This window comes from Phaethon aethereus (assembly GCF_964289735.1).
Source record: "Phaethon aethereus genome assembly, chromosome: 2".
In the NCBI taxonomy this organism is placed as follows: Eukaryota; Metazoa; Chordata; class Aves; order Phaethontiformes; family Phaethontidae; genus Phaethon; species Phaethon aethereus.
The window spans coordinates 23,750,083-23,777,842 of record NC_138582.1 but is presented as its reverse complement, the minus strand read 5'-3'; the positions used below and the strand labels follow the sequence as shown (position 1 = coordinate 23,777,842).

The 27,760-nt window shown below is 45.4% G+C and overlaps 1 protein-coding gene across 1 annotated transcript; it reads right to left on the bottom strand.

Annotated features, from left to right (window-relative positions):
• Window positions 1–1,806: 1,806 nt before the first annotated feature.
• On the bottom strand, window positions 1,807–25,762 carry RRM2B (ribonucleotide reductase regulatory TP53 inducible subunit M2B; the record flags this gene model as incomplete). The annotated part of the gene is made up of 9 exons (XM_082015193.1): window positions 1,807–1,959; window positions 2,429–2,542; window positions 3,626–3,730; window positions 6,920–7,053; window positions 9,424–9,518; window positions 10,438–10,571; window positions 11,531–11,647; window positions 13,304–13,459; window positions 25,709–25,762. The coding sequence occupies 9 exons, from the start codon at window positions 25,760–25,762 to the stop codon at window positions 1,807–1,809; spliced, it is 1,062 nt and encodes a 353-aa protein (XP_081871319.1).
• Between the last annotated feature and the right edge of the window lie 1,998 nt (window positions 25,763–27,760).

The window sequence follows — 27,760 nt, the reverse complement described above, 5'->3', positions numbered from 1 at the left end:
GTTCCAGATTTTCTCTGTAGTCTCCAGGTCCTCCTCTGCCCTCCCCAAGTACCTTATACCAAATGATGCAGGCTCTTCTCTAGGAAAAAAAGCTGTCCTGTTTCCATGCTCATTACATACTCATGATCTTTTACTGAGACCAGACAAAGAGAGTCAGCTTTGCTGCTTATTTTTACACCAGGGACAACTGTTCACTAGGAACTATGCTAAGGCAGTGGACCTATTTTATGGAACTCGGGTACCCAGGGCTATGGCTGACCTGGGCTGGCAGGGAAACAACTCTTATACCACACCATCATCAATAACCCAGAGGTGTCAGCTCATCTCATGCCAGACACACCAAAAGCAGCACAAGATGTTTGCAACAATAAGACAGACATATAAAAGCTCTTATACAAATTACTGAACATTACAAAAAAAAATGCTTGCGTTTAATAAAGCAGAACCCTTTGTCTAGCTCATGTACACTCACTTCACCTTTGAAAAAAATGAGCATATCTTTTTGCAAATAATCCACCTACAACTGAATAGTATCCCTTCCATCTGTACCACTGCAGTGTTAGCCACTCTTCAATTGCTCCATTGTCTGCATGTGACATCAAGAAATTAAAAAAAGTTTTCAGGCACACACTGGAACACACAAAAACCAAAACGCAGTCCTTTGTAAGATGCTGCTAATCCATACTACTTCAAGATTTGTTTTTGAAAGGTTTAATACCTCCTCCAGAAGCTCTTCTGTGACAACGGTTTCAATGGTTCACATTAAACACATGATGTGAAGTACCGTCATACATTACTGGTGCTGCCTAACGGTCCAAGTAGTATGTTTGTAGCACCCCAAGGGATAATCCCTTGGAATAATATGCCTTCTCTCCCATCAATGCACAAGTGAAACCAAGAATGGGAGAGTATCATATCACCCAGCACAACAGAGGGAAGACAGACAACACCCAGAGCTGTCTGTTCATGTCAGATGCCAACTGCAATTCAGAGCTGCTTAATAAGGCACTTGTTCAGAAAAGCAGGGACAAACAGGCAGCACAAGCCAAAGAACTATAGGATATGTTTTTTCTCCATATTAACAGGCTTACCTTTTCAAAGATCATTCAAAGCCCACTGACCTGCTCAATAACAGCTGTAAAACAAAAAATTTATGTATTTGATTTAAACTCCTACCAACAGCCATAGGGTTTGCAACCAGAGTAAAAATGTTCTGAGACAGAATCCAGGTTAACAGGGAGATCAAACTATATCCCTGGGTTTAATAAGATTTTATAGTTCATACCTTATTAATGTCTACCCACATTCACTTATAACTCTATCTGCGGCAGGAAGAAAGGGAAGAGCTTTTACTCTAGACCAAATCTATAAAGATGAAAATAGAAACCATGAAAATAATTTATAGCAACATATACACATAGAGTGATACCTCATCTGATCCTCAGATTAAAATACTATAACATGAGGTAAATACGCAGTTTGCTTTCTTAAAACACTACCAGAGTCTTCAAAGAGTAGTAGTATCCAGGTAATTTTTAAAGACAGCAATCACAGGAGATGAGTCAAGCGAATCTTAAAAAGGCCATCCTTTTAAAAAGCCATATAAATTTTTTTAAAAAGGACACCCCTCCTTTTTTTTTTTTTTAATGACACAGAGAGAAATACATTTACTCCTCAGACAAACAACATGAAAACCCAGGAAAAAAATCCCAGTAAACTCCAATTCCAGGAAAGGAAATGAAGACAACTTCACAGCAGAAAGTGAGATGGGGAGAGGCAAACAGTCACTGTTAGTTTGCCAAGTTATCAAAAATCTGCATCCAGAGTGAAGACATTGTCCATGGTTTCTGCCATAACAGCAAAACGTTGATATTCCGAAACCCGCTTCTCAAAGAAATTTGTTTTTCCTTCCAGAGAAATATTCTCCATGAAATCAAAAGGATTTTCTGCATGAAAGACCTGGGGAAGGGAAACATTACACTGGTGACTCTGATAGGGTAACAATGCTTTAAAAAACCCCAACAAACAAAACAGCCAAGCCTTTTCAAACTAGACTTGCTGTAATATGCTGTAGAATCTATGGACATCTATGTAAGCAAATCCAGTACTGCCACTCCCCAGGAGTTTGGTCCACAGTGAAGACCCGCGTAAGGTGCTTATCATCCTTCAAGGACTGCAGCACTTGAGCACAGCATAAGTTTCCCATTACAAACCTGCAGAGCAACTGAAGGGGAACAATGGCCTAAATTGTTCTTCCTCTTTTAAATAGTGAAGCATATATATTAATGCTGTTGTTTCGTCTGTCACTCACAGAAAGCGCAAGTGCTAAATACAGCCTTCTCCCAGGCACATTAAGAGAGTGCTTTGTGCTGACGGCTTTTCTGGGCTGTCCTGGCAGGCCAGCATTTTGGGCACTTGCATCTCTTACCTTTGAGAACCCAAGCTCCATTAGTAGCCGGTCTGCGACAAATTCAATATATTGTTTCATCAAAGTGCAATTCATTCCGATCAGACCTACAGGTAACGCCTCTGTTAGAAACTCCTAGAAGTTAAAATACAGATGACATTTAGAGAAATTAAATTTAAGAAGAGAAAAGGAGACAAGCCACCTGTGTTCACAGTAACACAATTTCTGATATTCCAGGCTGCCCAAGCAGTTGTTTGAATAAATAACTTGCTTCACTAAACTCAACAAGTATCTTCTGTTTTCAGTACTTCTTTGATTCTTTCTTTATTTTTAGCATGTCTTTCCGGAAAAGGCACAATAATTTTTATTACTGCCCCACTCATCTGCCTTCCCACCCCCCCTAAGATCCCAAGCTTCAGTGTAAGCTTTAGCTCCAAGTTCAATAAAATCTACAGATCATACTAGTGGTAGGAGGAATAGATCTAGAAATTTCCAGTTTTCCTTGGCTTCCAGCCATTATAGAATGACACATCGGAGAGGATTGTGATATATATGAGTGCTGAACCCAGCCATGTATATGTTTAGGCACCGATATAATACCTGTCAATATTGTGAGGCAAAGCTGGGGCATTCATCATCATCACAGTAGTTAGATGACAACAGAAAAGAAAGACTAAACCACAATCCTAACAAAGACTTAGCAGTGCAGAAATTTGAAACTGCAAATGGGTAGCACTTCATGTGAAAGAATCTGACGGCAGCCTCATAAAAAGTCAGAACCCAGCACAGTACACATGGCCAGAACAGGCCCTGTCTTCTCCTGAGGACAAGCAGGGGTGTGTATACAGTAGGGAGAAACAAAGATCCTGAAATGACAGAGGTAAACAAACTCTTCTCTAAGAAACAGTTGCAGTTGGACTAGATGATTGCTGTAGGTCCCTTCCAGCTGGAGCTATCCTGGTCTATACTAAGACAGACAGCCTTTCTTCCATCAGCTGCCAGCTTCAGTTTCTCCCAGTTGCTTCACAACTGAATCAGAAAGTCTCTGACTCTTACTGTCACCATTAAGGAAGAGGGAAAGGATGGCATAATGCACCAGGGATCCATGCCCGAGCCAAGTATCAAATATGGAATCCCAAAAGTTAGAAGTTAATTTGTTTATTTTTGCACATAAGGCTGGTCCTGTGCTGCCCACGATGCTGTCACAGCCAGGCTTACCTGCTCAATTTCGACAGCATTAATGATGATCTCACGGACCCGCTCTTCTGACGGTCTGTTCACTAAATAATGGAACATTAGACAAGCAAAATCACAGTGTAGACCCTGAAATAACAGAACAATAAAAATAAGTCAGTTTTTCTCTCCTCCACATAGTTTGCTCTTACTTTGAGACAGCCTCATTCAGGTTGAAGCTTCCTAGCCTTCTGCTGCTTTGACAGTCTTAACGTTACAATGTGTAGCAGGCACTTTTAGTTTACAACCCAGTTAGTAACATCTGAAATGCAACACATGCCACCCATGCCAAAATAATGCTCAGCATACATGTTTCTCACATAATTATTTTTGGGAGCTGCTGTACTGTGATGAATCCTACACAGAGCCCTGCTGGGTCCCTGCCTCCCATCAGAGATTTTTTTGCAGAAAGACTTTTGCAGAAAGACTTTTGCAAGACCTTCAAAACTACCTGCCAGTTAACAGGTTCATTTGCTCTCCGCTGCGAGATACCTGTACAGAAATACTTAAGTTCTTTTAGTAGCATTTCTTCCCTTGCTTCTCTTCACAGCATTTTCAGAAAGGAAGATTCAAATTGCAGTCACCAAATCCAAGATTAACAAATCATCTCTCCACACAATGTGCAGTTACTGTAAGGAATTTGCTACCACAATGCTCATAGGTTTGTAATACTTAAGGCTACCATGCCCCAACTCAACCCACCTTCACGTTTCACCCTGCTATCCTGCACAAAGCCCAGTAAATTGCATTCACTCCCAAGATTTCCAGAAAAGCCTCCAGGCACCATAAGACAACATCAGGGGACGAGCAATCCCTCACAGTCTGAGCAGGGTACCAGACAGCTGCTCCAAGAAGTGCCTCAGTTTCTATTTGAGCTTGCCTGGCTACAGCTTGAGCCTCTGGCTTCAGCCATACCCGCTGCTAGACTAAAGGTGCACTGTGCTACTGTCTCTCCTCTCGACAGCAAGGTGCTGATTACAGCCTATAAGCACCATGAGGGCACATCCAGAGTGAAAACCAGTCAGAAGGAGTTGGCAGACTACGGGCTATGAGACCATCTAGTGCTGTGTTAACAAGGGTTAAAACAAAAAACCAAGAAGTGAAAACTTTTCTGGAAAGGCTACAAAATCCTTGTGCTGCAGGTCGTGAAACAGCCCTGAAACAACGTAATTTGGGAAATACTCCCTCTCTAGGGACAGCATCAGCTGCCTGCTGCAAGGGCTTCCCATGGTTTGTCCAGGGCAACATCACCAGCACGATGCAGGACGTGCCTGGCTTCTCACATCAACTGATGCACTCTGCTGGCTGGTGCTCCCAGCAGCTTTGCACCTTTAAGAATCAGAGATGCACCAGCTCAAAAAACAGCCTGGGAACAGAGTCTGCAGCTCAGAAAAACATATTGAGCATTAACCATTTATCTGTTCAGGTGCATCAGAAAACAGTTTGTGTAGTTTTCCATTGTGGATTCTTTTTGCTGCCAGTTTTTGTAGCAGCATTTCCTGGTTTTTGATGCAGGTGCTGTGTGCACCAAGCCTCACCCTTCATAACAGCTCTGCAGTTGGAATTATGCCAGCGGAACTCAAGAAAAATTCAGTCTTTTGGTGCTTGACTCTGCAGAGAAGTAGTTACACTGCTGTATAGAGGAACTTACATCTCTTTCACCTGCAAGTGATCCTTCTCACAAACAAATACTTCCTTGTTCGAATGGGTCAGTTCATAATGACTCACAGAAACAAGACACAAGGAAGGTCAAGGCTGAAGAACTGTTTGGTTTTACTTACTGATCATATCACTTTCTTCAAAAGTGTCTTTTTTAATTAAAGACATCTTGTAGAATGCCTCTTTTCAAATCAGTTTATCTAAGCCATGGAAATTATTTCCATTATGATAAAGCTCTTCATTCTTTCAGACCAGCTCTGGTAAGTTCAAACCACTAGCATGTTTATACTGCATACAAAACTGGTCCTTCCGCTTTTTCAGTGCTGACAGCGCTGTAAATTGTGCAGTGCCTTAAAGACAGGCCTCAACCGTAAGCAACTGCTGCCAACTGGCAGGCAGCGGTGCAGGAAGTGGTGAAAAGAAAAGGCACTTGTCAGCACGCAGCCTGTCACGTTCGGTGTGCTGCCGCACAGCCCCGCAGACACACCACAGCTTCGGCTAAGCAGCACTCCCCTCTGATGCAGACCTGTAGCTGCCCCCTCCCAGGAGATCCTATCACTGTGCAGTAACACACAAACATGGAGAGGAACGGTATCCGCTGCTCCTGCAGCGACCTGCCACAGCCGGCCAGGCGACAGATGCAGCAGCCCGCCTGCAAGCTCTGCGACCCACAACTAGGGGCAGATGGGGAGTGGTCCAAGGAGGCCACTTGAACCTGACAGATGCAGTTAAGGCAGAGCAAGGCTCAGAGTCACGTCCTAGCTAGGTCCTTGCCCAAGCCAGCCTCCACGGCAGCTGGGGACCGTGCAATTCCACACCAGTCCTTGGGCAGCCAGGCCTTTGCCTCCTTTCACAGCACAGGAAAACAAATATCCCCTTCTCTCCAAAAAAGTCCACCTTTCTGATCATATTATGCATTGGGGTATTGCTAATATTTATGTTTACTCCCTTTAAAAACAGTTATTTCTGGTGGGGGTCATAGCAGCACCTAGGCTTTAAGTTCATTAGTAACTTATAGCTAGAAGTCTGCTTTTCTCCCCTTTTTACAAATATTCTGGGAAGAGCCTGCTCCTTTGCAGGACTCCAATCTTCCTACACGTCAGCAGTTACAGCTCCTCTGTCAGGCTGCAGAAACAGGGTCGGGCACTGCTCTGGGGAAAGGAAGTCTCTCCTCTGTGCTGCCTAGGAGATGATGTTAAAGCAGATGCAGAAGGCTTACTGCAGGAGAAGCTCTAGGGAGCATGGCCTGCAGTTACCTGGCAGGTAACCAGGACCTCTGTCCTACCAGGACAGTGGACCTTCCCTGGAAAACTCTGCTGCTGACACTGGCTAGCAGAGAACCTACTCAGACTTCTACCACCTACTTGGCCTCCAGCACCATCAGCATTAAAAAGGCTCTGTTGTACCCAGAAATGCATCGCCTACTTGCTGACGGATTCATTTTTTCACTGGTTCCTACACAACCACTGCTTTCTGCCCTCTTAAACTTGCCTCCAACCCTCCCTGCCACCAAGAGGTGGGCCGCTCTGGCAAGACTACAGGACCTTTATGAATATAATTCTGCCTTTCCCCCGAAACTTACTTTCCTTCCCAGACAGTATGTAGGACATGACACATTACCTCATCTCTGCTTATAAGTTCATTGGAGAAAGTCAGTCCAGGCATCAGGCCCCTCTTCTTCAGCCAAAATATAGCAGCAAAGGAACCCGAAAAGAAGATGCCTTCAACTGCAGCAAAGGCAACCACTCTCTCACCTGTTTAACATAACACATTTTCAGTTAGACACAAAATAGTGTATTGCTTGTCAGCAAGATGCACCATTTGCATCAGACAGACCAATGCTGTAGAGGAACAATCCCCTTTGCAGCAACCAGGTGCTGTATCTGACCACATCTTTCAGCAGATCCTAAGGCATACAGGGTCTACACACGCAACAGCACTTAACCACAGGCAACCCCAGCAGAACTGAAGAACCAGGGCACCCACTGAAACTGCCACAAGTCAGAAGGGAGAGAACATAATTGCCCAAAGTGGCCAAGACATTAGTACTCCTTTATCTTTGTTTCCTAAAAGGCAGGAAAATGGCTGTGTAACTAATAGACAAAACTGAGAGAAGAGCCGATCTATAAATTAAACAAAAAACCCTACACCTTCATTTCTGCTTGTTGAGAATCTACATAAAAAAACATATTCTTACAAGAGTGGAACAACACAGAACATAACTCATCAAGACACAAATAATTTTATGTTACCCCACCTTTCACCCAAGGTGGGCATAGCGTTATTGGTCCCAGTTCTCCTTGTTCTCTACAGGAAGGTATTTCTTCAGACTACAAGACCATCTGACTACTTGGTGAAGACGCACCATTCCATGTACTCTATTTTAAACAATTTCACAAGATCCTTGGGTATATTCTAACATGAAGAGCTTTTGCATTAAGTGCTGGTGTCTTTTCCCAGTGAGAACTGCATAGAATTTTGTTTAAAAAACAAAATAACCCCAAAATAGCCACATATTCCACTTCCTCAATGAGATGCAAATGCCATCTGCTGGCTCATCTGAAGAAATTCAAGTTACAAAAAAAGCGTGAAGTTACTAAGGAAAGAATTTGTCTGGCAACACTAAAAATCTCCTAGGTTACTTCTAGAGAGCAGTGGAGGAAGGCTGCTCATACAGTATAGGTTTAATGAAGCACAAGACTGAATACCAATATGGTTTTTACTACATTCCACCTGACTAGCTATCATACAAGTGAGTTACACTGTACACTGAAACAAAAATCGCCCATCAGCAGCACCCCATAACCTGAGCACACAGTGGGAGGCTGAGACCCACAGAACAGATACAGCAACTGAACTCTCAGCATAAGAAATCAACCAAAGCTATGGTGACCCGGTTTGCAGGCCAGGTCCCCAAGCTGGAAGGAAACACCACAAACAAGCCAACTAGCCACCTTCATATACCATATCATGTAATCCATATCTGTAAGACCCAGGCTCCCCAAATGTTTTAACCTTGGGAAGTTTTCTCACTAAGATGAAAAAATAGAGGAGTAGAAATGTACTTTACAAAAATTTGGATAGGATGCATGAAGTTTGGGGGCAGGGATGGGGGGGAACATTGCTTTTTTAGTTAGGGAACCTTCTGATTCCTGGCACACCCCATGCTGCTGGGAGCCAAATGAAGGAGATGAAGAAGAGACTCCACACACAGCAAGCAAAGCCAGACTGGGGAGGCAGCAGGATGCTCCAGGACAGGAGAATCCACAGCTACAAAAAGAACCCCACTTAAACAAGAGCTCTGAATGACAGATGCTGCCAAGAATGATATTCAGATTTATTTTGTTCATCTGGCTGAATCTCTCCATCTCCTACACTTTCTCTAAGTATAGAGGATGTTTGGTTTAGAAAATTCACCAGAGTCTGCCCACTATTCATTTCAGCTACAACACATCCTTCAGAGTCAACACTGTGAACTGAATGCAGAACACCGGAAAGGATGCCCGGCACCATGCTGATGGCAGCTGAGCCAGTGTCCCAGCTCTGAAATGAGATACAAAAACTAGAAGCCTGGTCCCAACAGCAAACCAGAAAGACCAGAGATAGATGGTTCTTGAATCTTTTTTGCCCAGGCTCAGTCATACTGTTACAAAAAAAGGCTAACATCACACACAAATTTGTCTATATGAACACGAACACAGAAAAAGCCTGGGCTTGCAAGAAAAAAGCCTGGAGTTGCCCGGTTCTGAACACTGGAGTACAAAATAGGAGCCAGCTGGAAGTAATAGTTAGAAAACAAGGTCTTACAAGCAAAAACTGAAGAAACTAGGGTTATTTGGCATAAAGACCAAAAAAAAAAAAAAAAAAAAAAAGAGAAAGAAACCCAAAAGCATTCTTCATAACATGATTCTAGAGGGCACTGCCATTACTGTATTGCTTTAGCTGAAGATAAAAACATACATGCTCACCAGAAGTTACTTCTAGTTCTTTAGTTAAACCAGAGACCCACAAGCTACTATATCATCTGTGGAGAATTTCATCTCACGTTCCAGGGATGCAGCTCACTCCCAGAGGATTAGTTTGTGACATGTGTAACAGAAACAAGTTTTTAAGATGCTACACACCAAAAGTGGATTCTCTGTCTTCAATCCACTTCAGAGCCCAGTCTGCTTTTTTCTTGACACAAGGCATTGTTTCAATAGCATTAAATAAGAAATCCCTATGAAGAAAACACAGAGAAGACATCAAAACAATAAGAAGTGATTTATGTACATCTGCCCTGGTTGCCCCTACTGGCTTCACCAGACAGAGGAACCCATTACGCTAGGCTCTGAACTAACCCAAGTAATAGACTGTTCGCACCCCAAAGGGGTGATGATCTCTGATAACCAGGGCACAGGGAGGCAGATGTGCAGAAAGCGACAAACCCAAGGTCTCAGAGGAGGCGAGCTGCAGAGGTGGGAAGTGAACTCAAACGTCCCGTCCCAGGAGTGCCCACCGGCCAGACCATGCTGCCTCTCGTACTTCAAGCCAGATGGCAGCCGCTTCCTACCCACTGAGATAAACCTCACCTTGCCCAACTCCACAAAAGGAACTGGACAATCCCCATGAGCACAGGCTCTGTTCCCATGCTAAACACCTGAAAGGAAACCTTGCAGTCCTCCCACTGTCACCACACAGGATGCAACCGTAGGAAACCAAGCTCTGCTCGACCACCACCACGGTGCAGTCTCTGAGGGAAAGTGCTTCTTTTCAAATGTATTACCACTTGGACTAGGAAGCTCTCCAGACAACAAAGGTGATGGGCAAGCACCTCAGGAGCACAATAACCATAAGGAGCTTGTCTAACCTTTAACAACATTTCACATAGTCCACACTTTCTGCGATCTAAGATTTATACAAATATTAACTATTTATATTATTAACAAATATTGATGCTCCCACACAAGTCTGTTGGTCAGTAACACTCCTCTCCATTTTGGGGGTCAGGCATACAGGCCTTGAAAGCTTTAACAAACCGTCCCCAACTGCCCCAGTAAGTCAGTATGAAACAGAAGACAGCTGCTGCTGTCGAGCCACACTGCCACTGGCCTAGGTAACAGATTTCCCATGGGTCTGTAACACATCCAGAGGTTTACCTTTTCGCAGGATCTTTGATGTAGGTGTCTATGAGCAAGCTGTACATCTCTGAGTGAACATTCTCAATGAGAATCTGAAAGCCATAGAAACAACGAGCTTCTGGGACCTGCACCTCCTGACTAAAACGTGCCACCTACCAAAACCAGAAAGTGTGGCAATGAGTACAGTAAAACCAGTTCTGCATGACAATACTCTAAACAAGAGAGACATTAGATCTCTACCACAGAGAAAGGATGGGAGCAGTTCAGCCCTCCTTTGTTCACAGATATGTCAACAGGATAGGTGTGGTGCAGAAGAAAATAAAGCAAGCTAGCTAGAAGTAAATACATGTGCTGTGCATATCAGATGGAGAGCTGCAGTGAAGCATGAGGGCACATGTACACAGGAGGAGAACAGAAAAATATTGGAATAGTAAACACTTCATATTGAACAAATCCTCAGACTTTTTGTTCATCATTAAAAAAACGTAAACAGCGTGACATAAGGCATGTTCATACAATATATGCACATATACTATGACATTCTACACGTTACAGACATTCAAGATCTAAACTGGGCATTTGCCATCAGATACCACTGATAACCTGTGGTGAGACATTCTGCAGCCCAGAAATAGTTTCAGCAGAAGATTTCCCCACCTTTTTAGCAGCACCCACCTGCAGCCCTAAAAGATTCTAGGATGCCGTTCAGCAAGAGCAAAATGGGTATTACCAAAAGGAAGAATACAGAGCATGGCACAGCCCAAGCCCTCCCTACTTCTCATCTAACACAAGTACAGGAAGGACAGTGGCATTCTGTTAATTCACTAAGAAATGCAGATCAACACAGCCAGGCAGAAGGCCGAGCTTAAAAACTGTGTCCAAGAGTGATGTGATTTGGAGTCTTGCTGACTACAGTTGACCCAATTTAACTCAGTCACTGGCCCCAGCAAAACAAGCTGCTTATTCCCCTTGGCAAAGGTGAGATGATGGGAGGAAAAAAAAAAAAAGTACACATTTAATAAACTTATGCATTAATGTGAGAAAACCAAAATGAAAAGCCAATAAGCCAATAAAATGATAAGTATTCAAGCCCTCTGTAAAGCTTTCTCACCAGGTTTTCATTTACAATTCCATCACTGGCTGCAAAAAATGCCAGAACATGAGAGATAAAGTATTTTTCATCTGCTTTCAACTTGTTCCAGTGAGGAAGGTCCTTTGATAAATCAACCTAATGAAAAGAAAAAAGAAAACATGATTGCCCGTTTGAGTTTGTCATTCTGTAAGAATGAACGCAGCATAGTGAAGTAACTGAGGCAGAGTTTTGGTGTCTGCTCTCAAATCTTTACATGTAGAGAATTTAAATACATGTGGTTGTAAAAGACAACAGACACACTGCAGTATTGCTGTCTTCCTCTGCAACAGTAACATCACGTGTTTACTTCACAGTTTACATTTTTGTAATTTGGAATAAAAATCAGTGCCTATTGAACTATAAATAAATGAGATTGTGAAAAGAATTAGTATCTTCTTGTCATGAGTATGAACATGCCCCAACAAGCGGAGCTCACCCTGTGACACTTAAACCCTACTTGAAGTAAATGCTGATACTCCGAGAAACCTATACCCAGGTGTCCCAGAAGATGGACTGAGAAGACTTCTGCCTTTGGCAGGTGTTCAGCCTCCATCCCACCAAAGAATGGCATGGGGCGAATGCTGTGCAACTGCTCTTGTCTACCAGACTGAATTCTAGCCAAGGTAGAAAACCACAACTTCCTTGCATAGGCCTTTTTTGTTTGTTTGTTTGTAGGGTTTTCTGAACCACCGCAGCAGTTAAGTAGGACCAGATGTGAAAAATATGGAGGCCTAAAAACTTACATATATATATGTGTGTGCGTGTATATAAACACATACATGCACGAACCAATTTTAGTTAACTCTCCAGTTCATTTGGAAATGCACCGACAGATGGTAGAACAGTGGAAGAAGGAACCAGTCATATGGTCAAAGGGCAATGCCGATCAGGCAGGAGTTTAAAAGCCTTTTCTTTAGTAGCTTAAATCACCCCCTGCTGCAACAGGGCAGCAAGCCTCCCAGGCAGGCAATGGAATAGCACTTCTACAGACAGCTGCTCCTCGCCATGCCAGGCTGCTTTCTGGCCTATTTAGAGCCTCCCAGTGCTTTCAGCTCACTCCTCTGCAATTGCAGATCATTGCTCACAAACAAGCAAAGGCTGCAGAAGCTTCGAGTTGGAACAATCAGCTCAGCTGGAAGGTAATCTCTCCACATCAGTGCAGTGTTCAGAAGCCTCCACTGCTGCAAGCGTAGCGAGCCAAGTACTGCTAAGGTCTGGCTAACCAGCAACCTCAGGGAAAAACTTACAGCTTGCATTATAACATGGGGCAGGCATCTAACCAGGGCAATCCAGAGTCAATTAGAAAAATTTTTATCAAGTGTCCCTGATTACCACCATCTTTCTGGAAAATAGGTGCTTAACATTAAAGAACAGCATGCACATGAAAGTGCCCAGTACACTTTACATGGGCAAGGAATTAGTTGCAGATACAGAGACCACAGTAGGGTAGGAGCTATCTGATCACAAATCAGAGCTACCTGACTTAGGCTCCCTCTGTAACCAAGGACATGCCCCAGGATACAATTCCACCTTGTCCTAAACCAAACACCTAACCTGCTCCGCTGAGTCGCCCTGTGGAAGCAGCTTGCTTTCCACCATCCACGAAGGGAGGCCTGCTCTGGTGCAGGCGCCTCATGTTCAATGCAATTAACTCCAACCCTTACAACACAGACGCCAGCAGCAGAGCTACAAAGGAAGCGCCAGGACCCCGGTCTGAGCGCCTTGTGCCAACCCACTGGCCCCAGGGCTCACCTCTTCTGCCGTCCAAAAGGAGGCCTGAGCCTGTTTATACATTTTCCATATGTCTGGGTACTGGATGGGGAAGATGACGAACCGGCGGGGGTTTTTTCTGAGAAGAGGCTCCTCGTCAGTGTCCAAGCCATTTTCAGCAGCACTCGGAGAGGGGCTCTGAAGGTAGAACACAGTTCTGGTTAAGGCTGTCATTACGTATTCCTCCCCTTCTTCATATCCCAAAGGTGTGATTCAAAAGCCAGCCGTGTCACACAGACACTCACCTGCCCTCCTCGGGTGGCCGCACTACCCGTCCCCAGGGTACCTGCCCCCTCGCCCTCCATCCGTGCCGCCGCTGCTGGGGTGGCAGCGCTGCCTGTGTCCGCCTGGCTCTGCCCGGCACTGCTCCCACCAGCTACCCCCATCCCAGGTGTGCCGGCGCCAGGAAGCGCCCGGCGCCTGCGTGCCAAGGAGAAAGCCCTTCTGCAGCGCGAGGAGGAAGTCTGCCCCGGGAGACGACATCAGCCGCTGCGGTACTGCACGTGGGGAGGTAAGCGCAAGGTCACCGCACGCTGCCGCCAGCCCGCATCCAGCACAGCTCCGCGGGGCTCACCGCCCAGGTTAGCTCCAAATCATTCGCTTCACATCGAGCCACTCAGGCCTGGATGGACTTTCTTAAAAATGCCAGGAAATCACAGCAACTAATCCCGTTTAGTAGAGGAACAGCCCTGTGCCACAGCGAGTCTCTGCACGGAGGTTCTTGTATGCAACCCTGCGGTGAGCAGAAGGCAGCCCGCACACCCGTGTGGGGTTGGAGGCCACTCTGATGGAGGCTGTCCCTCAAGTGCCGCTATGAAGCTCTGTGCCTCTCTTTCCAACAGCAGGCAGCAAGAAAACCCCTGCCTGGAGTCACCCATCCCCACCCCGCAACCCCTGCACATAGCTCTTCTTCAGAGAGTGACCAGCCTGGCCGAGGTGGGCACAGCTGACTTTTAGGAGATGGGCCAGTGAGGAGCAGCACAGAGAGGGCACTCCATGGGCCCTCATCTCGCCTCCAGCTGCGGACATCTGCTCCCGGGATCAACGCCAGACAGCATCCCTGCTAGGTGCATCACTGAGCACCAACTGACGACAACCGTTGTGAAGAGCTGTCAGGACACCATGCCACAGCCTCTCCAGAAGGGCTGGCAACTCACAGTGATCGAGAGTTTAGCCAGCAGAATGCCTTTCTGCGTCGGTTCTGGGATCCTGCTGACACTGCTGTAGGGGATAACTAACCACAGGCAGTATACGAGGTATTACATATAATATGGCAGGGAAGGGGAGCAAAAGGCTTTGAATATCATTGGTTCTACACTCCTGGGAGATGCCAAATTCCTTTCCTGACCCAGTCTCCTAGTAACCACTCACATAATAAAAAGTAATCCTTTACTTCAATTTGGAAAATACCCTCAAGCAAATAATTCTACTCACATTTAAAAAAAAACAAACAAAAAACAAACACACATGCACACAGCATAGCTGGCATACGTACCACAGATTCCCAAAGAAAACACATCAGGAAGCACATTCTGGGTTACAAGTTTACCACTTTATTATAATTTTAAATATTACTCACTTACATGAGACAAATTTCCCAGCATCATCTTGTGGAGTCTCTGCTGAAGCCCATGAGAGTGCAAGACCTTTTGTATTTCCCAGGACACAGAGACAGTTGCAGTAACCCACTGGAAGTGTCACAGCGGAGAATCTGGGCCCAGCGGGGATGGCACCCTGCCTTAGCACACACCTTCTCAGGGCCTGCCATGCAGCTAGCATTTCCATCTGCTTCCGCACCAGCCGTCACCCTTGAAAAAGGAAACACCAGAAATCTTCCTTGTTAGCCCAGTGTTTTCCTTATCAAACCCCTTCTGTACTGCCTGGGGACCCTCCCCAGGTATTTATTTCAGCCTAACAAGGTGGACTAACAGTTACTAACCTCAGCCTTGATGTTCCTGAGCCATTCAAAAGCCAGCATGCAGGGCCCATAATGCAAGGACATAACTTGAAAAATACTTCTGGTATACAGAAATGAAGCAGAGCACAGGAAAAGCAAAGTTCCAGCATGGCAGGAAACTGGAGACCAACACTGAGACAAGGAGCACTCGATATTTTTCCAACGGTCTTTAAGAGCTGCCATGCCACAGGCCACAGAGAGAGGGGTCAACACACCTGAAATACTGTCAGTGCACAGTGAGACAGAAAGGCGAGAGAAGACAAAAAGGCCCATGATACAGCGTATATGCTCTGGAGAGCCCTAATGCCAAGAAAGGAGAAGGATGGTTTCTAGAAGCCAAGACTCAGAGTGGTGGCACGACCCTGAGAATGATCACCACACAGAACTGCAAAATTATAGAAGTCTTTAAAAAAAAAAAAAAAGTGGGTTTATTTTTTTTTTTATTTTAAAAAAAGGAAGGGCCAGCCCACAGAGACTACAGCATACTGGAACCTCCCCCTCGACCCACCTCCCCTAGCCCCTTCTGGGGACAGACAGGCTCCATTTCCAAGTTGTCAAGCAGGCTATGAATCAGTCCTGCCTTTCTCTGTTTTAGTTTCCTTTCCTCTTAGCTAAAGTTTTATCAGACTAATACTCATTACCTAGCCTGTTTATTAATGCAGTATGCGTCTTGTGATTTACCTTAATAGTGTTAGTGCATTTTAAAATGCTACTATTCCTCATTAGATTGCTGCCATTCTAAAGTTACACAAAACACAAAAATATCCTATGTTAAATCATCACACCAAGATCCCTGCACTTAAATCCTCTAGTCATAATCTGTTGAAAAAATCTGGGACTAGCAGTGGATTCAGCCACACCTAGACTCCTCTCTGAGAAGGCGTTTAGAAAGTAAAGGGGTCCACTCTGAACCTCGTGACTCAACAGGATGGTCTCCCCTATCTTCTTTCCCTGATCCACTGATAAATCACACAGCCCCGATTCTGACTTGATTTTCCTGACCGTGTGTAAATCATTCCTCCCAATCCACATGTACATCATTCCAACCCAAATCTGATCTAATTTCTAGTTATATGCTTCTCCATAACTAACAGAGTGGACCTTGCCACCGAATCCTGTTAAGTTGCACTTTTTGCAGATTCATATTAAAATCATTTGCCTTCTAATACCTTTGGCCGTGATTCTTTAAGCAGCCTAAACCACTTATCTGCAACAAACTGGCACAGCTGGCAGGATGGCAAGTGGTATAACCGATTACTTAAAAAAGTATGGAGTAAGTCTGAGTCCCAAATTCTCAAAAGAATGGGCTTGTGATAACTGGCATGATTGGAAAGCCGTGAAAAAACAGCTAAAGGAGGCCAGGGGCCACATAAAGGATGGAAAAGGAGAAGGAATTATTTGCAAAATGTTTTTGCAAAATTATTTGCACCTGCCTAGAAGCTGCTTGTCAGGATAGGGAGAACAATAAAAGGGAGCAGGACCTAAAGAAAGATACGGAAGGCAGGAAAAGAACTGAATTATTACTGTCCTTGAAAATTGAGCAGCTGCAGAAACAGTTACAGAATGAAAATGAAAAAAAAAAAAAAAACAACAAAAGTTGCAGGAAAAAGTTGAAATTATGCTTATATGGGCTCCCCATCCCCCTGACATTGTGCAGATTAGGAAATTCATTGTATTCCCTGAAGATTGGGACGAGAACCCATGGGGTGACTCCAACAATAATGAACCAGAGAAAAACTATTCTTTCAGTCCTTCAAATTCCCCTGTCTGTGAAGTCAAGCCCATTATAATAACAGAGGAAACCACAGGACCTCGAGGTGGAGCAGGAGATTGTACCCGAAAAACAATCCTATTCGATCCAACCCAGATGGCTAATTTACAAGAACACTACGGCCATAAGCCAGGCAAAACTGAGACTGAGTATTTACGGTGAGTATGTTTAACTGGGGGAGATAGAATCTTGCTAAATGGTAATGAGGCCAGAGGATCTGGGGGTCCTGGTGTCTTTTTAAATGCTGTCCCTGTACTCCCAAATGATCCCCACTCAATCCCAAGCAGAGTGGCATATTGGGCTGGTGGAATAGATATATGGGAGAGCAGAGAGCCTCTGTTAATACCCATCAAACCTTTAAATGATCTCTCCACAGGTATTACAGAAGCTGTCTATATCCAAGCTATGCATGAACATGGCCTCCCCAGTGTTCCTATATCAGCAGTTGTAAATCATGAAATGCTAAAGTCATTAATAAAGAGAGCCCACGCTGCACTCAAACCTTATGTCATTGCAAAATGAGGTGAAATTAGAAGAGATAACAGATTTCAATGCCCCATTAGACATAAGGAATGTTGGTGATGAACAGGAAGACAAACTAATACACAGAAATCTCCCTACCTGGTCAACACTTATGAATGGTATCATAAATCATGGGTGAGAAATAGGATGGGGTGATTTACCTAAGGAAAGCAGAACTACAGGTCGTAACGTTAAACAACTTAAACACCTCAAAATAGTTCCCAAGGATTGGAACCCATTGATCATCAGCCCAGAGCTCAGAGGTGGAGAGAACTATATGATCAATCATTAGCATTAGGCATCCTGATTCAAGCTACAATTCAAAGACAATCTACTAGCACTATCCAGGATCTAATTCATGCATTCCAGAGACACAATCAGAGAGGAAACACTCTTAACACTGAGACACCAATACCAGCTCTGAGAGGGAATGATAACTCTTTCCCCCCCCAAAACTAAAGATCAAAAAACAAATAGTTCCTGGATGACAATTGGGTCTGTCTGTCTAGCAAGTGGAACCCTATCAATGGATAAATAACAACAGTCCATATATTTTGATCCCAGTTGGTCCTTGACAACAATTAATAAAATTTCTAATAGATACAGGAGCACAAATTTCAGTATTAACACTATAGGATGCTGAGAAACAGGGTATACAACCCAGACAGCAAAGAGTTAAAATCACTGGCATAAACGGAGCTAGTGCTGTTTGCCAAACTGCCAAGGTCAATTTATGGCTCCTCTGCTCCCTTTTCAGTTAAAGATCACGATGAAAATATTTTGGGTTTCAATGTTTTCAATGGCTGAACCTGGCCTCTGCCAGACAGCAGCGTGTGGTCCTTCAACTGAAAAATCGACCCCAAGCCTGATAAAATGCAGAAGGCTACAAGTGTGGGTACTCCGCGCAGCCCCTGTGCTCCCAGGTTCAAAAAATTACTAACATCCCGCAGTATCCGATTCCTGCTGCAGCACGAAATGGAACTTCTGAGGTAATAGCAGATTTGGAAAAATGACAAATCATCTCCAGAAACCACTCCTCATATAATTCACCTGTTTGGCCAGCCAGAAAACTGGATGGGAGATGGAGATTAACTATTGATTACCAGCGCTTAAATGCTAACACAGCCCCACTAACAGCTGCAGTACCTGATATTGCAACTCTAACAGCCACGCTTCAAGCAGCCGCACACCTGTGGACGGCAGCACTAGACATAAAAAATAGGTTCTTTCTGGTCCTCTTACAAGAAAAGGATAAAGAGAAATTTGCTTTTACTTGGGAAGGCGTACAATACACCTTTAACAGACTCCCACAGGGATATAAACATGCACCCACGATTGCTCATGCTGCGCTTGCTGAACTTTTCCAGGCAGTCGTACTCCCTCAAGATGTGAAACTGTACCAATATATAGGTGATATTCTAATCAGAGGGACCTCCCCTGAAAAGGTGGGGGAAGCAGCAACAGCAGTGTGGCAAGCACTATACCAATCAGAAGCTGAAATCCCACCTGAAAAATGTCAGGGATCAAGCAGAGAAACAAAATTTTTAGGTACTTGGTGAACTGCAGGTAGCGCAGCAATTCCACTGGACACCTTAAATAAAATAGAAAAATTGCAGATGCCCCACTCTTGAAAAGAACTACAACAGCTTATGGGTACTCTAGGATATTGAGGAAAACATGTACCTGGATTTTCTACCATTGTTTGTCCACTGTACTCACTTTTATGAAAGGGAAAATCATGAAAATGGGACCCAGAACATGAAGGCAATCAAAACCTTAATACAGGAATTAAAAACATACCAGTCACTGGGACCAGTACACCCCCATGACCCTATTATAGCAGAATGGAGTTTTGCTGAACATGGTACTTACTGTAATCTACTCCAAACTGGCCCTGAAGGACCAAAGAGACCTTTCAGCTGGACTGCACCACGTAAAGAGACAGAACAGAGATATTCCTAATGGGAAAAGCAACTTTTATCTTTAGTCCAAGCAGTAAAACAAGCTGAGCAAATACATCAGGGACAACTCGTTCAGACTAGAGGGGCATTTAACCTGTTAGAAACAGTCCTAAAGGGAACTGCTCCCCAAAAAGGAATTGCACAGAAGTCTACAGGCAGAAAGCAGTATGCCTATTTGACAGGAGTAGCAGATGAACTGCAATTAACAGAAGGATATACTAAAGCTTCAAAATTACAGATTCCTATAAGTGCAGACCCACTAGCGTTACAACAACCTTCTAAACCTTCACCAATTTTAGATGCACCTGCTCTTATCGAGGGCACACCTACAGAAAACATTTGGTTCACCGATGCCTCAGTAAAAAGGATAAATGATAAATGGCAATACAGGGCTGTTGCATTAGAAATTACCACTGGCAAACAAATAATAGAAGAAGGTGAAAGCAGCGCACAAGCGGGAGAATTAAGAGCAGTTATTCTAGCAACACAAAACAGGGTGTAAGTCGTATACGTAGACTCCTACACCGTGTGTGCTGGTGCCACACAATGGCTCTGTCGGTGGAAATCACTGAACTGGGAAGTGAATAGATCTCCAGTTTGGCGAACTCAAGACTGGCAATTATTATTAAGTATAGCCAGGAAAATGCCATTCAAGATAGGATGGGTGAAAGCTCATGCTAAGGATAATAAACCAGCCACAAACTGGAACCAAAAGGTGGATGAGTTAACAAAGATTAAAAAAAAAAAAAAATCACCTTAGATTCTGAGTGGTATTGACTGGGAGAATGGTTACATCAAGATCTAGCCACACAGGTAAAGCAGTACTTTGCTGCACAAAGCAAAGGCCGGCCTATAAAGAGAAAAGCTTGTGGAACTATCCTTACAGAATGTCCCCAGCGTAGACTAAAGCTACAAGCAGATCACTCTGCTAAACCACCACCTCTACATATCAATGAAGGGAAAACTTTATGGTCTACATGGCAAATTGAGTATATCAGACCACTCAAATCCTCTGCAGGTTATCAATATGTCCTCACAGCAGTAGAAATACTTTCCAGTTTGCTTATGGCAACTAAGTGTCAGAAAGCAAATTGACCAAATACAATACGAGGACTATCATCCTGGTTCTCCAGCCTACCTACTCCTGACATCATCCAAAGCAGTAACAGCTCACATTTTTCATGCAAAGAGGGTCAAGAATGGGCAAAACAAGAAGGAATTCAATGGGTATTCCACACTCCATATTACCCTCAATCAAATGGGATGGTAGAAAGAGCTAATGACTTACTGAAAAAGGGTCTTGAGCCACAAAAGGCCCAATGAGATACTCAACTTTCCAAAGTGCTTCATCAATTAAATAATCGATATGGGCCCACTGGGAGCCCAGTGAGTCGAGCATTCTTTTCAAAGGCTAAGCCTAGTGCTCCACCTGCTGAGCAAAGAAAGTATCTGACAACACTACAACCAGGACAACCTGTAATGGTTAACTGACCACCCATTGGCACTTGTGCCCATGACTCTAATTAAACCTTGTGGCCTACATGCCTGGGAAGCTACTGATGGTAATGGTGCAAAACACAGAATTAGTGCACAATGGATTTATCCTGGATCATAAAAAGGGGTAACCTGGTCGGCCTTCCCCACCAAAACATTCTTTTATTTTACAGGAGAAAATGGACCTACCTCGATGGCAGCAACGACAACAGCAGAATGCTCTCAACTCAACCTTGCTTTCCCTCTTAATGGGGATAAGTATGATCTTTCCAACTTAGGCACAGAATCTTTGGGACAATGCACTACTAAACTACACTGGAAGTGTTAAGATCCAACCAAAAAATAAGACAGACCTGAATCTTGCTACTTCTGTCATGCATGGAAACGAGGCATATCTAGAGAATGACTGAAGATGGGAGACACTGCATAACCAAAATATTAAAATCTCTCATAACAACAATGACATTTGTCAAATATTATCACTTCAGGCCACACCAGGGGAAGAAATAAAAATTGGGTGTCAGGCAATCAATGAATCTACCCACAAAAAAATGCACTGAAATTAAAACATATTATACAAATTTTTCTGAACCAAAGACAATGAGAAATCTTGCTATAAGATACCAGAACCAGACTGCTGGTACAATTTCACTTTTACACAATCTATTCTCGCACTCTGCCTTTGGAGTAATCATGACCATAGAATCTTTGGGTTGGAAGGAACCTTTAAAGGTCATGTAGTCCAACCCCCCTACAATAACCAGGGGCATCTTCATCTATATCAGGTTGCTCAGAGCCCTATCCAATCTGACCTAGAATGTTTCCAGCGATGGGGCATCTACCACTTCTCTCGGCAACCTGTGCCACTGTTTCATCATCCACATTGTGAAAAAATTTCTTCCTTCTATCTAGTCTAAATCTACCCTCTTTTAGTTTAAAGCCATTACCCCTTGTCCTATTGCAACAGGCCATGCTAACTGTTGATGTTGATGCATGTGTTACACAGGAACAACAGGGATTTATCTGTGAAAGTAATACCATCAAGGCTCAAGACATCTGTCTTGATACTGAGCAAAATGTTTGCCATTTTGAAGTACACCCCAATGAAACCCCTGAAACTGTGCTAGTATATATTGCGCATAGATGTGTTTGTAGAAGAACCCTTTGTGATTCTATATTTGCAGATGACGCCACTGTAAAGAGAAGTAACCATTCAAACATTGTAACTTTTCAAAAATTATGGGATGATACTTTAATTATTCATCTCCTATCACATCTTATCAATTGTTACAATTTAATTATACATTGAGTCTCAAGATTTATTGCCTACCCCTATTGGAATAAATCTCACATTGGTGAGAAAACTGTTGCTACACAATGACCTACATCAACTGCTAGAACACCTCCGAAACAATGGACACAAAACTCTTAACCACCGTTCATCATGATGGGAGGAGATACACCGTGTCTTGGAAAGAGCGAAGAAAGATGGGGACGACCACCGGTGGGACACTCTAATGGTCTCCCACAGTAACTGAAACTCTGAATCGGATGCTACACCCCATCATGATTCTAACTTTTGTTATACTATGTTCATTGTCAAACATTGTTCTATACATCAAAACTTTGCACTTGACACATCAGATTATGCTATTACAAGAACCTCCTCATGTATACAATGCTGTTTAATACCTAACATAAAAATTTCCCTAAAATTACAACAGGAATATAACATTGCTGTGTTTATAAGCACAGAGGCAAGAGGAGACCACACCACCACACTGTGAGAAAGACGTGGATTGACTTCAGTCAGGGTGAGGACTGTGGTGGTGCATTTCTTCCCTCACCTTGCACGTGCAGCTCTCAATAAGCCTTGGCCTGGGAGCAGAGAGTTTGGCAGTTGAGAGCTCCTTGACGGTGCCAAGCACTCTTGAGTAGCTAAGGCAGACAACGGTACTGACAGCCTCAGGACTATCAGTTGCAGGAGTAACTAATCCTCCTCCAATAGCGCCAGAACATATTTTGTCTAATTGTCACCTGGACAGATCAGTGCCAGTGTCGCTGGAATTTCAAGAATTCTAGCAATTACCAGCAAATGATTTGTGGCAAGGGTGGAAATTTACTGATGCCTAGAGTCAACCACCTCCCGACCCCATAAACAGTGGTTCTCAGCAAGACCCTTTGCGCTCTCCTGGACCGCAGCAGGCTGTGACCAGCATCTTCCTCCAAGCAGGACACCTCTCAAGAGCTCATGAACTCTCAAGTTAAAAGTTCAGAAGACCATCACTCAAGACTGACAAGAAGACTGGGCTGAAATCCCTGCTCCTTGAGACTCAACCCTCACCCATTGAGAAATGCAAAGGCATTCAATGTGAGTATCTTCCTGAACTCAAGGGGAATTTTTAACAGGTATAACTTTGTATATATCTGTGGGTGTGTGTAATTAGAGAATCTTGTGAAGTTTTAACTAAGTTGCTGTGTTATTAGGCTTTATTAGACAATTATATAATCCAAGATTGTGATTTACCTTAATAGTGTTAGTGCATTTTAGATTGCTACTATTCCTCATTAGATCGCTGCCATTCTAAAGTTACACAAAACACAAAAATATCCTATGTTAAATCATCACACCAAGATCCCTGCACTTAAATCCTCTAGTCATAATCTGTTGAAAAAATCTGGGACTAGTAGTGGATTCAGCCACACCTAGACTCCTCTCTGAGAAGGCGTTTAGAAAGTAAAGGGGTCCACTCTGAACCTCATGATGCAACAGGATGGTCTCCCCTATCTTCTTTCCCTGATCCACTGATAAATCACACAGCCCCGATTCTGACTTGATTTTCCTGACCATGTGTAAATCATTCCTCCCAATCCACATGTACATCATTCCAACCCAAATCTGATCTAATTTCTAGTTGTATGCTTCTCCATAACTAATAGAGTGGACCTTGCCACCGAATCCTGTTAAGTTGCACTTTTTGCAGATTCATATTAAAATCATTTGCCTTCTAATACCTTTGGCAATGATTCTTTAAGCAGCCTAAACCACTCATTCGTGACAAGACTACACAATCTCTGTAAGCAACCTGTGCGAGCATTTGACCACCTTCACAATAAACAAGTGTTTTCTTACGTGGAAATGGAACCTCCTGTGTTTCAGTGTGTGCCCATTGCCTCTGGTCCCATCATGGGGCACCAATGAGAAGAGCCTGGCTCCATCTCCTTTATTCCCTCCATCAGGTATTTACAAATATCTATTAGATCCCCCAGAGCCTCTTCTTCCCTAGGCTGAACAGACCCAGCACTAGCAGCCTCTCTTCGTACAACACGTGCTCCAGTCTCTTAATCATCAGCCATTTGCTGGACACGCTCCAGTACATCATATCCCAGTTATTCTGCAGCTGCTAAAGATAACTCTGCTGGTGATGACAATAAACCCAATGGACAACAAAGACTGCCTAGTGGTACTGAAGCTCTTTCCATTAATTTCAAATTCATCAAACGAAGAAACAATTAATATATATACATATGTACAACCACTCCCCCACAGCAATAGCTGTTGGGCTACATGTGCATCTGTTACATGCCCTACATCAATAGTAGCTAAAGGCACTGGCAGAGACAGCACTCTGATGTAGCACATACCATCTCATGGTATGCGACCATAAGCCCTGGTAAGAGGCTGCATGTGCATCCCATGAGGTCCCAAAGGCCTCCTGCCAGCCCTGGGCAGCACAGGCCATGCTAGCAGTGAGACTGGGAACATCACCTGCACTCCCGGCAGCGATGCCTTCCACTGCACAGCAGCTGCAGAGCACAACGCCTGCTGCTTCTGCACGCCCGAGGGGATTCACAGGACTAACCACTTGCCTCTGGCAGGCCAGAGCAAGCGCCTCTTCATTGTGGGTACAGCAAGCCACTGCTCACAGAGGGATTTTTACGGCTGTATTTAACACAGCACACTCCAGTTTCTGGAAACTTGAGTACTGCTGAGACATGAAGCCTTGGGAAGATCTGATGGGTTTATCTGCCACAAAGATCCTTTACCCTCGTACACCTCAGCCTGGCTTCGCATGGTCGAACCAGAGAGAAGCCTGAATGGAGCTCGGACACCTCCTGGGGGCAGACTCTCCGGGCCCACAGGGACTGGGAAGACAGGAGCACCCAGCAACACCCATGCCTGCCTGCATGGCAGCTCGGGGCAGAGGGAACAAGCTCTGCCTTCCCCGCCCCAGGCGGGCACAGCTCTGCAAGCCCAGACCCCCGCAGGGCGGCAGGGCCCCGCGCCAGGCCCTGGTCCTGGCTGACTGCAGTCGCCCACCACACGAACGTTTCCAGTGCTCCCCGTGGCCCTCCGAGCCCGAGCGGCACAAGGACGCGAGGGCGACCCTGCGCCCTTTCCAGGGCTAGCCCAGGCGCCGCCACGGAGCCGTGCCAGCAGAGCCCCACGGCGGGCAGGGGCGAAGCCACGGCCGCCGGGACGCCTCCGTGCCGGCGGTACGGGAGGCCGCAGAGCCCAGCGGAGCCGGCGGGTCGGGCAGGGCCCCGGCCGGGCAGGTGTCTGCAAGGCCGGAGACGCGACAGCGCTGGGCAGGGCTGCGTTGCCAACGCCCGCGCTGCTTCCCGCAGACACCCGCACGCCCACGGCGCGCGGGGCCCCACCGCCCCGGCCTCCGCCTTACCCGCTCCGGCCCGGCCGCCTCCTGAAGGGCCGCTCGCCCCCGGCTCTCGCCCATGGCCTGCGGGGACTGGGCCGCGAGAGGGCGGTGCCGGTTGAAGGGGGAACGGCCGCGGCCGCTCCTCCTCTCCGGGGCGGGGCGGGGCGGGGCGGGCGGAGAAGGGCGGCGGCGGCACCCTGGGCTCCGCTGCAGCGCCTGGGTGCGGTCTGCCTCGGCCGCGGGCACTAAGGCGGCCGCCGGGCAGGCTCCGCCGCTGCCCCGTTGGGCTGACGGTGGTGAAGGGCTCAGCCGTACCCGGCCTCCAGCGAGGCTGTTCTGTGAAGGGGCAGGTGCCCGAGCCGCGTTCTGGTCCCGTTTGCGCCAGCTTGCCCTGGTCTCCGGGCCCTCACTGCTGCCCAGGCAGACGGGGACCGAACGGTGAGGGAGGCGGAGCACTGACTGCAACTCCTGAGCTAATGCAGACCTCAGAACACGCTCCAGTAACTGCGTAACAGACCTACGTAGTTGTAGCGCTCGCAGGGGCCCGCGGGGGCAAACACGGTCAGTGAAAGCACTATCGCCACTTCTTTCTGTCGTTTCTTGCAAGCAGAGTTTTCATCCAGAGCTGGGAACCATCAGAGTTCAGTGGTTTCCTCTTCCTTCCCCATCCCAAAGCTGGCCAGGCCCTTCGCGCCCCTTTCCTTTAGACGTGGGTCATTTACCAAAACAATCCAACAGTCCATAGGAAAAAAAAAAAAGAAAAGTGCCACCCACAGCCTGGTTTGTCACAAAGACCTGAAATCAAAGACACAAATCTAAAAGCAAACACCAGTGAGCAAGAACTAAAAGTTTATGAGCACCAAGTCAGTCGGGCAGCACAAGAGCAGGACAGAGCCGCTCTTCAGGGGCCCAGAGAAATGCCTGGAGCCCAGGGGGGTCCCTTCAGGAGGAGGAGGAGGACCTGGAGGCCTGGCATTCCTCAGTGGAGATGAGTCCATAGACACTGTGCACCATCCCCGTGACTGCTGCCCGGTGCTCCCCAGTCCAAGCGCTGGCCAAACACGCCCAACGGCCCCGCAGCCAGGGAAGGTACAGAGTGCACAGGTAGAGGCTTCCAGGGATTCTGGTCTCCTTTTCCTTGGCCCGGGAGCAGAGAGTTTGGCAAGGTAACCTTGGGTTTTGTTAGTTCTCTGTCACTAAGAATTTCAGAATTTTTTTTTCAAAGGCACCTGGCCACCACAGAGCGACCGAGACCTCCTCTCTGCCTATTTGCCGAGCATGGGAAGTGGGAGCTGGGCTCCTCCAGACCCATCTTGCCCCCTGCGGGTTTTTTATGCCTTGTGAGAGGAGCTCCAGCCTCACCAGGGCAGGGGGTGAGGAAAGTTAATTGGCGAGATCTGTGGAGCACAGGTGACCATGCTGGTCCTGAGCACAAGAACAGCTTTGTTTTTCTTCCATTGAGTTTTCTGAGGAGCAGAAACACGTGCCTAAGCAGCAAGTTACTAAACAGAGCACCAGAAACACACAAACAGTAAATGAGAAAAGGTGAGTTTACACTAACAACGTCTGCTGTTACCTGACTACTGCTCTTTCTGAATCAGCCTTTAAGTTTTATTACCCAGAGATACCCACACAAGTTGCTTAATATTCACATCCAACAACAGCTCCACTCGTTTGCATACCGAGTGCCAGGGACTACAGTTTTTTGTCCGGAGCAAACGATTAGAGGAACGCTGGCTGATGTAGAGCAAACCCAACTAACCCATTAACACTGACCAATTATATTGGTGTGTGTAATGCAGAGTGTGCTGGTGGTTTAAGAGGGAGACGCGGGAATTTCTGTGCCAAAAACAAGCAGAAAAACTCAAGCACTCTAGTCATATTAAACAACATTGACCTGCCTATCAATTATCTTAGCCCCCTAACCTGATTATCCTGGCTGCTATTTCAAAATTCCCCAAATAATGGATTGTCCTGCTGAGTATTTGACAAGGTTTAAGAACTACCACAAATTAATATCATTATTAATAGAAAGGAGTTCAAGTGTTTGGGGATAACTTCTTAAAGTCACACCTG